Source organism: Vidua macroura, chromosome 3 (genome assembly GCF_024509145.1).
Source record: "Vidua macroura isolate BioBank_ID:100142 chromosome 3, ASM2450914v1, whole genome shotgun sequence".
In the NCBI taxonomy this organism is placed as follows: Eukaryota; Metazoa; Chordata; class Aves; order Passeriformes; family Viduidae; genus Vidua; species Vidua macroura.
The window spans coordinates 86148640-86162697 of record NC_071573.1 but is presented as its reverse complement, the minus strand read 5'-3'; the positions used below and the strand labels follow the sequence as shown (position 1 = coordinate 86162697).

The 14058-nt window shown below is 36.5% G+C and overlaps 1 protein-coding gene across 1 annotated transcript in view; it reads left to right on the top strand.

Annotated features, from left to right (window-relative positions):
* COL19A1 (collagen type XIX alpha 1 chain) overlaps positions 1-14058 on the top strand; it is a 173201-nt gene that overhangs the window by 124024 nt on the left and 35119 nt on the right. Inside the window, exons 20-26 of the mRNA XM_053973303.1 lie at positions 2746-2799; positions 7221-7283; positions 8066-8110; positions 9042-9077; positions 9979-10014; positions 10122-10175; positions 12137-12190. Coding sequence (XP_053829278.1) covers positions 2746-2799; positions 7221-7283; positions 8066-8110; positions 9042-9077; positions 9979-10014; positions 10122-10175; positions 12137-12190 — 342 coding nt within the window. The remainder of the gene's footprint in view (positions 1-2745; positions 2800-7220; positions 7284-8065; positions 8111-9041; positions 9078-9978; positions 10015-10121; positions 10176-12136; positions 12191-14058) is intronic.

Below are 14058 nucleotides of genomic sequence, written 5' to 3'. Positions count from 1 at the left end.
TTTCTGGTTTTCCTGGACTTTCAGCTGCTTCTTAGAAGAATATTGGAAATGCTTACATTATAGTGTGGGAATGGCTGGCAAAGGTTGGTCATATTGCTTGTTTCTATCCATTAAGTTTTTTTATCCCTATCAAAATGTAATTTATTTCTTGTGTCCTATTGTGGCAGGTATCATGTTTTCATCATTCTTTCCATTTGCTCTTTGGAATAGTTATGCAATATTGTACATCCGCCCTGATGAGTTTCATGATGTTCTGCATTAAAATAAACAGAAAAACAGTGTCTTATTTTAATGGGCAGGCACTAAAGTGAAATACAGGGATAAAGTAACTCTGCTGAGTCACTTGCAGGCTGTGTTCTCTGAAATGGCCTATTTTTGAGAGGCAACCAATGCAATTTACTTGTTACCCATTTTATGCATGGACTGTGAGATTGGGTAGATTTTTTCAACAGTCTCATCTTTACAGAAATGCAGGTGAACTATAAAAGTTAAGGGAGGAAAATATGTTGTAAACCCCAGTAATTTCACAGTTTGGAGCTATTTCCCTTTAAGCACCTGTGTTTCTATTCCTGCCTTGTCTGTAGAAATAACATCTGAAACCTGTTTGCAATTTTGGAAAACAATCAGGACACATTTTCAGTTCTTTTCTTATTCATGCAACTCTACTCTGTGTGCTTCACTTCTCTCAATTACACAACTTGATATTAGAAAAAAAAAGGAAACCCTGCTCAAGTGAGCTTCAAAGTGGCAGATGTGCAAAATTTTCATTCAAAAGCTAAAAACTGCTGGTACAATAATTCTTCAACTGTTGTTAATTTCATTGCTTCTCCACTTTCAAACCAATGCTGCTGGGATTTTTTAGTCTGTAGAGACTTCAGAGTAGATTGTGCAACTATATTAGTGTTGTGAAACTGTGGAAGAAAAGAGACTATGGTTTAGGAAAAAAGTCTTGAATAAAAATATTTTCTGTTGTTGTACACTTGTTTTATTAGTTTTTTATTATAGAAAAAAAAGATGGAAATATAAAATTATTAAATTTATGTCAATTTTTGGAAAACTGAAATACTAAACTGATAACTCAAAGGCTGTGGCATAGTCAAGAATGCAACCCAAATGCCTAAAGTTCTCCTTGACTGTCTTAGTCTTGAGACATTCTGGGGATTTTTAAGGATATGTTTGCTTTTCAAAAACTATGTCAATGTACTTTTCATCCTGTCAGAAATTATTTGTTCATGTACAAATAATATCTGAGAGTTTGGGGCTGATGGCAGATACAGCATTAAGTTCTTCCTGGGTTGTGTGACTGCAGCAGTTTCAGTTGTGGAAAAACAGTAAAAGAAGTATGGTACATGATGTCAAATGCAAAGGGAGAATAAGTTCTTATTTTTGAGTCCTTGCAGGATTTCAGAATTCTCCAGGAATCCTGGGTTCAAGGATTCAACACAGCAGGTTTACAGTGTTGATGTTGAGATGTCTAGGCAGTGTCATCATACTTCAGTCCCAGTTCTAGATTGCCAACTTTATTATGGATATCAAAGTAAAAATTCTGCCATTAACTTCAGAAGTCAGAGTGGAGTGAGATCTTAGTGAAAACAACATGACCATATTGATCTTAGTTTTAACATAAATTTGAAGTGACAATTCACTTTGAAATAACAGGAATGCACTTTTGTCTCTTCCAATGTAGGGAAGAAGGAGGGAGTGAAACACCTGAGATGTTTCATGTGGCCTCCAAGTTTTCCTAGTATCCACATTAAGACAAAAGCTGCAGAGGGTAAATTGTAATTATAAAAAGTCCCAGAGGAGTGCTTTTGTGCCCTGTCTGTATTACATCTGGGTCAATCAGGCTAACTTGAATACTTACTTGAATATATTGTAATCTTATTGATACAGTTTTATTTATTTATTTATTTATTTATTTAATACAGTTAAATGTTCCATCATGAGTGGTTGTTTTTCATATTGCATTATGTGAAAACTTCAACTCAAAGAGAGTAACTATGCTAATTTGTTAATTTAATTGAGTCTTAGTTCATAAGAACTGGCTGTACTTTCTGTGTTCCGCTCCATCTACCAAACTTAAAAATCTCATTGAGGGAATGCTTTTTGGCAGAATATGCCTAAAAATGGGGGGATTTAATGTCCAAACATGTTTTTTCCCAAGCACATTTTTCAGTGTTTCTGTCCTAAATATTCGTTTGGTCAGGAAGTTCCTTTTTCACTGTTGAATTTCTTGATGAAACGTGTGTTTAAGTAAAAATTTACAATGCTAATAAAACTAGAAAGTTAATATTCTGGAGAATTCTGGCTTTCCTCAATTTCACTTACTGTACCCTCAGGTTAAAAACCTAGCTGTTCACTGACACTAGGAACCACTTCTACATCAAAACTTGTGCTTTGAGTTAGTGGAAAGAGTCAAAATGCTGCAGAACAAGAATGTTGTTCATACCAGAAGGGACTTGTATTAAAATTGATATGGATTTCATTTTTGCCTTCTCTGACTGACCAATTCACTTGAAAATAAGTTGCTATTTTTCAAAATTCAGAGATTTGAAAGCTAACTTTCTTCTTCCCCTGTGCCAGAAAAAAATATATAATGAAGCTACTGAAAATAATTTACTGTACACTCAAAAAAAAAAAAAACCCGAAAAACCTTTTACATCTCCACTGCTCTTTAAAAAAAGATATGCAAACATAAAATTAGTAAAATTAAAATGACCTTCTGATGCATATTTTTCCATATAGGGTCCATCTGGACTAAAAGGAATCCTGGATTCATTGAACAAACATTATAATGAGGTATGGAGATTTGATTTGGTGTCTGTGTGGATTTATGACTAAGTAGTATCTAAGTTAGAAATTACTATAGTTTTGATTTCTGTGAACCTCATTCCAAATTAATTAAAAAGGAAATTTCTTTCCTGCTCACTTTCTGCATCCCTTTACGAGTTTCAGTCCACACTCCAGTCACATACCTGCCAGGTCATCTATCTTGCTGCCATGTGTCTTGCCTCCCATCCATCTTCTACTTATTTGGTTTTGATTGGTAAAACTCAGAAAGGAAATGTGTGGACCACCTAGCTGTTAGTGTGAAGCACCAGCTCCCCATTTCTAAACCTAATTGCTTCAAATTGTACTTGACATTTCTTTCTTTACCAACTCTCTCATGATTCTAAGAGTAAAATAGAAAGACAAGAAGGCATAATTTTGAAAAGATCTGCCAGCAGTCCAGGAGAATTGTCCTTATGTTTGTATTAGGAATAATAAAAATACTGTGTCAATTATAAAACCACCTGCAGCTAAAAGAACTTAAAGGACTAAAAGTGTTGAAATTGCATAGGACTGTGTTCAGCTTGACAGAGTTTTTACATTCTTACTGCAGGTATTTCAAATCATTTAAGCTGTGGTAGTGTCTGCCATTGTATGAGAATAGAGAAGTTTGCTTAATTGATTTGGGAGTATGTAACCTCTCTGATCGGAAAACGTTCAAAAATTCAAGATGCACTATTACAGCATTATTTCCCCAGTACAGTAGTTAATGTGTGTATCACAACTTAAGTCATCAGGTCAAGCCTGGAGGGAATTAATTTATTTTAATATTAGAATGCATTAACTATACATGAATAGAATGCACATGTATTCAGGGTATTTTTCTTATTTAACATTCCCAGAGTGCTAAAATCTTTCCTTGAACAAGGATTCTGGCATTAAATTCATGTCAAACATACCTTTCCAGCTGCTTTTATCACTGAAGTGATTTCTCTGATATTAATTATGATATTTAATCCATGCCAAATCAGTATATCACCTTAGAAGCATGTATTAGGAATTAAGGATAGAGCATTTTTTATGCCTAGAGAGTTCATTTCTGTATTTGGTCTCCTGCTTCATATATATATGTTGAAGTTTTATATATTTTGTTTTTCACGTTTGGTTTCCTTACCAGTTTCTTCTTCCTGCCAAAGAGCTTTCACTGATATCAGCACACTGTTTCCTCTATTGATACCTTATTTTTTGTAACTCACTCCCCAGCTCTGCCTTATCAGTCTCTTTGATCCTGATAGTCCCTTTAAGGTTAATTCTGCAAGAGGAAATACAAACAGTGACAAACTCCAGGAAATTACACACATCTGTCTCCAAAATTCATGTTTCTTACAATTAGAAGGCTCTAAGTATTCTTAAGGTGGCTAATATTTCCTAATTAACAATCTTCTGGAAAAAATGTAGACCAGCTGGTACGAGTCTATAAATTAATTATCTTTCAAATCCTGGATAGCTTATCAACTTTCTTCTTACTTCAGCTGTCTAGTTTGAAGATTTTAATGACTCTGTCATAAGCAATTAAGTGTTCCACAAGGTTGAACTGGTTTATTCCAGATGAAAGAGGAGTTGGCTTTCTGATTCAAGTAGAAGGTTCTAAATATGAAAACTTTTAGTTAAAGTTGACTCCTAGAGTCAGCTTAAGTCTCCAGCGACAAACGTATTAATTCCTATACATTTTAGGATGGGATTGAGATATTCCCACCAAGGAAGAGACAAAGAGGTCTTCAAAGAAAAAAGCAGCTTCTCTGCTTTGCCATTTGCCACTTAGGCAGATGTATGCACCAGTAACTTTTCTTTTCTCCATGCTATTACACAGTATGACAGAAGCTGATTTTGTCCCCAGCACCTTGGAGACATCAAGCAGTCTTTCACATTCCAGTATTGAACTTGCAGTGTGCCTCAGTTATCACTGGTGAAATGATATTTGAGTGATACTCTGAGGTTTTTGAAGTTCCTTACAGCACAGGGAATGGTGGTGTCATCTTCTGTAATTTTATCCATGTTCTCAAGGATGTCACAAGGTCTTCTTTCAGCTTGGTGTTTAAAGTGTTTAGGTATTGACCACGTTTTAGTTGTTATAAGTATTTTCACACCTTTTTTTTTAATTTTCCTTGAGAATATTAGTATGGTTTCTTTGTGTTGGTATGCCTAGGAACCATGAGAAACTGATACCAAGAAATGTGGTGGCTCTTAAGACCCATCATAATTAACAATGTTTTTTCTGTTTCTCTAATTTCTCTGTTTCTTATCAGATTTTTTGCAATTTTCCTGATTGCTGTATGGTAATTTCTGATTGTTGTAATAAGTATTGGTAATTGCACAATGTATTTAAATAATTTATTGCAACCAGGATTTTTCTGGGTCAGCGTCAATCACTTTATCAGAGGGATTTTTAAGGAGGCTGGAGTGCAAGCCTTTAAAAGCATAATTTACTTGAACCATGTGAAAGAGCACTATAAATACAATTGCTGATTGCAGCAGTAAATTGTGCTGAACAGTGAACCAAGATCAGCAATCTTTCTTTAATGAAGGTGAGAGGAACCTGCCTAGGATAAGTAGTAGCATTGATCCTTAATGGGGTGGGAGACAGTGCTGGAGCATTGCTTCCCTCATTCTTCCTGTGTGCCTGTTTTTACAGGTGACTTTTTTTATATTCCTTCTTGTTATGTCTTTTGCATTCTCAGCATTAATCAGATGCTTCGCATGTGTTCAATAAACACATTTTTTTTCTCTTCTTTTTGCCAAGAAACTAGTTTTGCCCTATATGTTACATTCAGAGATGGATAAATGATGCCTCATGATTTGCCTTTATATACTCTCAGGCCTCTGTTATCTTTATTTGGGTTTTCAAGGCCTCTGTTTGTCATCCTTCTTTTTCACCAGTTTTCCATACATAGATACAAGGTCATTTAGCCAAACTTGCTTCTAAGTAGCTTTGGAAAGGACAGCAAATCAGTTTAATCAAAAATGTTCTCCAATACATAAAAATAAAAACTTAAGCCAAAACACAAAGAAATTGAAACTACAACACAATCTTGTCAGGAAATATTTCAGAATTATTATAATTTGCAGTAATTTTAGATTATTATGGGATAATTCAGTATTAACTTTCTAAGATTTTTTTTTGGTGTATTTTACTTGCATTTGGTTCTAAAGAAGAAATTACCTATAAAAATGCAAAGAACATAAGGGTAGTTATTTGGTCTAAAGGCCTTTTCCCCCTTTTTTTTTTTTTTTTTTTTGTTCCATATATGCAAAAAAGAAAAAAGCACAACTCAGTATAAATCATCATTTGTAGTGTACTCATGGTAACAGACACCTGGATTCTCAGTCCAGTGGTAGTCAACTACTTCTCATCAGTACTCAGGTATCTGGGTATCTGCATCTTGTTCTGAAGGTGATTTTGATAATTAGTGTACTCACAGTGTTGGAAACCCTAAACACCAAAGAGAATCCATCAGGAAATTAGCATTTCTAAAATAATTATTGATTTTTTTTTTTAATTTATATTCAGTTACATCTTCTGAAAATATTAACACAATGTAAATGGCACATTTATTCATTGTGGTATTTTCCCATTTTAGAGCTGTGGAAACTGGGATATGGCAAGGGAAGTTGTCTTACTCAGGGCTCCTGCTCACCCAGTGGCATCTGTTCTAGGATTGGGATTCCCTGGGTCTTAACTGGAGCTCATTTTTCAGGGTTATTGGGGTTTTGTTTCTTTTTCCATTGTCATTGCAAAGAAACATCTTCCCCTTAGGAAGTCTGGCTTTATGAAAGGGAAACCATTTGCTTTGTGTTTTATTGTGTTTTACCTTGTACAGAGAGTAAATAAATGCAGTGCAATAATAGCTGAGCAAGTATAGAACCTGAACCTTCTAGTCCTTAAGTCTGTCTTCTTTGAGAAGCAATGTGAGGAGCCTGTTCCCTCTCCTTTGTCTTACTACTGTAGTAGACTTAAATTAGTTCCAGGGTTTTTTTTACATTTCATCGTGCTCAAAAGTAAAAAGCCTGTGGTTCTTTTTCATAAAAGTGGGGGGTTTTCTTCTTTTTGAACATACTTGAGAAATGTAAAAATGAGCATAAAAATATGTTCTTTGTGTTGAACTTAAAAATCATAGATTTACATAGCAATAGTCAACACAGACATTTCCTTTTTATGCGTTTGTTCATTTTCTGCCAGTGTGGCAGGAGTGTGAATGAATGATAAAGGATGTGTTCTGCAACACACTACCTAGCTGTACTGCATAGGCATTTATTATTACTCCCTTTCTAGCAGTAAATTAGGACTTCTGAATTTACAACTGGTTAATTACAATAAATTGCTACAGTAAATAAATTGTTGCTGGAAGTAAATAGTGACGTTTTCTGATCTTTGTGGTGATATTTCTTTCCAGAGTGATACAAGACTACTAGGACTACTTGGGACCCCTGGACTTAAAGGCCAGAAAGGAGACGTTGTAAGCATTTGGGATGAATTTGGAGAAGTTTCAAAGTGCCTACCCAACCTCTCCCTGCCACCCTCAACACAGTGCATTTTATTTGATTTATCCCAATGGGCTTTGAAGGAATAGATTTTTGAGATGACTGACACTTTGATCTGTGTAGACGAATATCCAACTTACCATGCTATCCTGCAGGGGCAGCATGTGATCCTTTCTCCTCTAGTATAAATAGAAAGGGGAAATGCTGAAAGAATTATATATGGTTTCTATAATGCCATCTGAGAAGTCAAATAGCTGCCCTGCCAGTTATGTGGGAAGGACTCTGAAAAAGTTGAAATTCAGAAAATATTTTGGATAGTAAATAATGAATATTTAAAGCAGTTGCTCTATAACAATGAGGCTTTCTATACCAAAAATACTCATAGACAACCTCTAAAAATTACATGCAAGTCTAATTCTGAATCCACACCATATGGCACTATATTGTTTCTAGTTACCTGTCCTGTATAAACAGCTCACCGATATTTTAACAATTGCATGCCTTTCCAACTTTTAAGAGAAGAGAACAGTGCTCTGGATATGTGACAGAATTGACAACATTTTATTGATAAGCCTGCAGATCTTCTATAGAAAACAGTCATTTAAATTCATTTGCAGATGTTTAAGCTTGATTTCCATTGTAACAATCGTTAAGATTTTGTGGCCCACATACAACAAAGTACAGTTAAAGAAGAGGAGGGGGTTATTTACATTTGCCAGAATACAAAGATTTTAAATATAATTAATTTTGTTAAAAGGGTCAGAAAGGAGAATTGGGAATGACTGGTGCAAAGGGAGAAAAGGTGAGTTAATTCCTTACTTCTGTGCTCATGTATTTACTAGAAGTTAACACAATGTACTGATTATGAATGAAAGCTTGTAAAATGTACTGGAGATCAAGAAAAAATGTTTGGGCATGGAAAAAGCTGTCAGTCTCTAAATGTCCTTAGTACTTTATTCAAGCCCCTCCTTGAGAGGGCATTTACATAGGCAGGTAAATTTCCCTGCTTTACCAGCTCACAAAGTCCTTAGCTTTAAAAACATTCAGACATTTACTTAATACCAGTTTAAATTTATTTTTATATAAGTTTATGACCAGAGGCTGCCTCGTGAATTAGGTGCCAGTCATACTTTTTCAAGTTATAAACTTGATTTTCTATATCTATATGAAAAAACAAGAAGCTTTAAATTATTAAAATTTACAAACTAGCATTCTAATTTAGTATATTTTAGTTTGAGCATAGTTATTACAGTATTATTCAGGACATATTACTTGGGAATAGATGTGTATTTTACTCTTCTAGGAATGTATGCTCATGTATGTATGTATGTATGTGTGTTCACTGTGAGGCTTCTTGGTTTCTTTGGTCATACCTATAAAAATAGTTTTCATGCAGGCAGAAACAGTATTTTTACTCCCTTCATATAACAGATTTATGATTTTTTGTGTTATAAAGCACCTCTGTTTGAGAACTTTTCAGATTTGGATGCATGACTACTCTCTTAGTTCATGTTTCTGACCTTCCCTTGTGCTCCTGCTTGAAAGGATCATGGATGTCATGGTCTTGGCATTAAATCAACATCATCTCTCAAGTAAACTTTTGTAGTACATATCTTTGTATTTTAGACAGGTTTTTAATAGCCACATTTTCCAGGACTCTTCAGCAAAACCAGACATATGTGCTATTTACCATTTAAAATAAATCTGTTAACCTCTTTTCTACTTTTCCTTAGGGAGAGCCTTCTGAAAAAGGGGACAAAGGAGACCCAGTAAGTATAGCATGTTTGAACTGCTGTGAATAATGTACATTTGAGATTACTGTCATACCATATTCATTCTGTAATTCTTCTCTTTGTGGACATTCATTAGATGCAGGGATTATATGGGATAGCATATGTATTGTCTCCTTCTTACATGTGCATCAAGGTCTCCCAGGTTATAAATAAAAAACAGAGGTGCCCTGTTTTTCAGCATTTCTGTTGCTGGTACTGTCCATGAACTGAGTTTAGAGCACATGCTTTTTTTGTTCCCTAAAGGTTCTTTCTTTCAGCTTTTCCACAAAGTTTTATGTGGCATGAACTGTACTGTTTTGATGCCACCAGTGGCATTTAACATCAGGCTGTTCTCTTACAGCCATTTCATGTGTGCATAACTTTTTTTCTTATTTTGAGGCAGATTTTCAGAACACTCATTCTGTAAGATTCTCTTTACCTATGTTACGTATTTGTAATTAATTATTGTCCTCTCTTATGATACTTGACAAAAGCTAGTTATGCTTTTTAATATAAAACTCAAGGTTGCTGAGATATTTGTGGTTAACATATTATAATAATCAGAATAAGTCCTACTTATGTGTACTTATGTAATAATGTGTGGGTTTGGAGGTGAATACTGGGTACCAGAAGAGATGTAGTAGTGAAGAATAGCCTGGAAATGCTCTTAAGGAAATGTAGTGTTGTCAAACATTTTTCCTTTAAAACATTGGGAAAACTTGCAAAAAATTAGGTTGCTATGTCTTTTAGAGTTTGCAAAATGCATCAGAAATTCTTTAATATTTTCTCAATATTTAAGTTAGCAAACTGTATTACAATATTTTAAGGTAGCAAATTAAACTCTTATTTGATCCTACTTAAATTTCTAACTTCTTATAGTTGTATTTACTATTTTCAGGGAGAGACTGGAATGGAGGGATCAAAAGGAAATAAGGTATTTTTGGACTTGTACATACTGTACACTTTGCCAGTATACATAGCTGATATTGGAGACACAGCAGTAAACTTGGACTTTTTTGTTTTCTCAAACAAAATCATTAGGGTGAAATGGGAGATCCTGGACCACCTGGTCTTACTGGAAATCCAGGATCAAGGGTAAGTGAAAGTTATTTCATCCAATAACAATTGCATTCTATGCTGTTATAGAAGAAGACTCTGAAGCTATCAACTCTTTAGCTACTATTAATGGGCAAAGAATGCAAATCATTTATATCAAAAGTTTGTCCTTGGATCATGGCTATTTTACATAAAATTTATGTTTTACATTAAGTTCTTATTGCTCTCAGTGTCACACAGAAAGGAATATTCAAGCAACACTCAGGTGTTATTTTGTCACTTGAGAATAGGAGCACCCATTTTGCAATTAGAAATCCACTGGTAGCTGTGGTGTATTCTCTTTATGCCTTGGTGAGGCAAGGAGCAACCACTGCCAGTACTTGAGTAGCTCCTTTCTTTAATCCTGTGAGGCAGCAGCTAATGTTAAAGCAGTCATGGCCTGCCTTTGAGTCTGTCCTCATAGGCAAACCTCAGGAAGTGTGGACTGGGTGAGTGGGCACTGAGGTGAATTCAGAACTGGCTGAACAGCAGATACCAAAGGCTCATAATCATGGCACAGGCTCTAACTGGAGGCCTGTCACTGGTGGTGTCCATCAGGGTTCAGTACTGGGCCCTGTTGTTTAATTGGTTCATCAAGGACTTGGATGAAGGAGCAGAGGCCTCTTCAGCAAGTTCCCTACAACACAAAATCTGGGAGGAGCAGCCAATACCCCAGAGGGCTGTGCAGCCCTTCAGAGAGACCATGACAGGTTGGAGAGATGGGCAGAGAACTGTCTGAAACTCAGCAGAGGAAAGTGCAGGGCCCTGCACCTGGGGAGGAATAACCATAGGAGACAACTTGCTGGAAAGCAGCTCTTTGGAGAAGGACCAGCAGATCCTGGTGAGCCCCACCATGAGCCAGCAGTGCCCTTGTGGGCAAGAAGGCCAGTGGTGTCCTGGGGTGCATTAGGAAAAGCATGGACAGCTGGGTGAGGCAAGTGATCCTGCCCTTCTACTCAGCCCTGGTGAGGCACATCTGGAGTGCTGTGTCCATTCTGGGCTCCTCAGTCCAAGAGGGACATGGAGCTCCTGGAGCGGGTCCTGTGGAGAGCAAGGATGATTAAGGGACTGGAGCATCTCTCTAATGAGGAAAGGCTGAGGGAACTGGGCCTGTTCAGCCTTGAGAAAAGTCAACTGGAAGAAGACCTCATCACTGTCTATCAGTATCTAAACAGTGGTGCTGAGGTTTCCAGGCTCTTCCCAGTGGTGCCAAGCAATAGGACAAGAGGCAATGGGCAGAAACTGATGCACAGGAAGTTCCACCTGAACGTGAGGAAGAATTTCTTTACTGTGTGGGTGACTGAGCAATGGAACAAATTGCCCAGGGAGGTTGTGGAGTCTCCCTCACTGGAAGAAACTGCAATGTACAGGAATGGTCCTGCTTGAGCAGGAAGGCTGAACCAGATAACCCATTCTACAATGGGTTGCTTGTAACTTCACCCATTCTACAGTTGTGTGATTCTGTGAAGAAAGTAACTGAAGCACAAATATTCTTTAGAATATCTCATGATGTCTTGAATTGTATAAAACACAGATAGAATTAAAAACTATTAAATCTAACTGCCACCCAACAGTATTCATGCTGGATAGTATCTGGATTTTAAATCATGAAAAGAAGGCCCAGTGAGAATCGATGTGGCTATAGAAGCCTCAAAATTGTTGTCATAAAAATGATTCTTGAAATTTTGATCTGTTCTTTTTTATGTCTTTCCCTTTAGGTATTCCCTTTGTACTTACTTGTATTTGCTTTATATACATACTTTGGATTTTGTACATATTAGTCCACAAGACTTACTGAACTAAATGTAAGGGAGAATGAGCAAACTCTGTACTTCTTACTCCATGTGTAAGATAATTCTTAATGCCTGATGTTTTAATACATTTATATATAACAATGATTTACACCATATTACAGTAGTTGATTGACTTTTATCTCAGGTGTGTATTATATCATTTCACAGGGACTGCAAGGCCCTCCAGGACCTGTTGGACCCAGGGGACTGCCAGGAGAAGTTGTATGTATTGTGCCATTTCTCCAGCTGTAGCTGTGGTGCGTGAGCAGTTAGCCAGTGAAGCAATGCCACAGAAGTTACCATAGCTGCTCTTTTTGTGGGTGGCCCTGCAGCTACCAGGTGTTGAAGCACAGTAGTATGGGATGCCTCCCTCAACAGGCCATTATCTTGAGTTTCAGTAAACCATCTGCATTGTGCTTCTGACACTGTTTGACAGCCTGGAGTGGATCTGGATATTGGGGTCACAGGCATGAGAGCTTTCACCCTTCTTGATTGTCTCTCCCTTGTTCCCCTGTTAGAGCTGTGTTTGTTGGGTCCTGACTTCCCATTCCAGCCAGGAGGTCATTGCTTGGCTGGGATGGTTAAGCAACAAGTTCTCTTGGTTTGTGTTATGCAGCAGCTCACAGTTGCCAGGCACAGATGCTACTGGGCAAGGCTCCCAGAGATGTAGTGTGCTTGTGGATGTGAAACTGGTGAGTTGGGAGTGTCAAGCAGTGGTACTTCTCAGCAGAGTTGGAGTGTCCTGTAGTCATTGTGCTTTTGGGTGCTCCACATTCAGGTCTGCCAACTGATTGGGCAAGGTGATGGGGAGACCCTCCTTCATGGGGGTTTTAGAGTCCCTGTAACAATTATGCCACTGGGCAGCAGATTTAAAAATATAATAATTCATTTTATACAGTATGACGACAATTATGAAAGTTTGAAAAATTGTTTAAAATTAACTTACATCATCAAAGAGTCATCTAGCAGATAAGGATTACTTCTTCTCCTAAGAAACCACTTTAGCTTGGTCCAACCAAAAAAAAAAAAAAAATTGGGAAATCCTTAGAAAAGAAGAGAGAGAAGAGAGGCTGTATGTATTTTATGCCAGTATCAAAAGTGGATAGGGTAGGCCATGATCTTAGTAAGCATAAATTTTCATTTCCATAATGATTTTGTGTTGGTATAAGCAGAATATTCCTCATTAGGGTACTTTCTTTCTTATGCTTTTAGTTTGGATGACTGGGTGAAGCGAGTAGCTGTCTGTCTGTATTAAGTAGAGAATGCAGCAGAGAAAGCAAACACAGCTGCTGAGCATTCACTACTGGCATGAAAATGTTGTCATCTGTCATATGTCAGTGTGCACAGAACTGTGCTTTACACTAAGAAAAATTAAAACAATGTGTGTTTCCTTGTCTTTCTTAGAGAGTTCATTTTTCAGTCCAGCTTATGTTTCATACTTAGATTTTGCTGTTCAGTTTGGGCAATTTTATACTTACTGTGAAAATTACTGTTATTCTTAACAAAACGCTTGACTAAATAGTTGAATAACATTGAAGGGTCATGGAAAAAGTTTTCTGTATTTGTTGCAGTATTGTGAGAGAACCCAATTGAGCCTTACTTGTTGTTTAATAGTTTCTATTTAGACTTTAATATTTTTCATTTATCTTCATTTCTCTGCATTTATAAAAATCCTTCATGAAAAGGCCAAGGGAAAATACTGAAGTTAAAATCAAAATGTGAAAGATGAGAAGATTTAGACAAAAGAGAGGCTGGAACATACTTTATTTACTGAAAACGTTTGACTGTCTATTACATATCTAAAACATTTAAAGGGATTTGTTGGATTAACTAATGTGAAGGAGTAGGAATTAATTGAGGCTTTTAAGATACCAGTTTGAATAATTAACTAGTACAGGAAATCATGCAGCCCTCCATGGGCAAAAAAGATGACACTTACTTAAAATTCAAGTTTCTATGTGCTACTTCTTTGCTTGAAAAAACAGTTGATTTTCAAGACTTGAGACTACTTTGAAATAGAAGAAATAAACCTTTTGGTCTCTGCCATTCTCCCCTGATAGGGTCCAAAAATAATTTTGATTATTACAGTT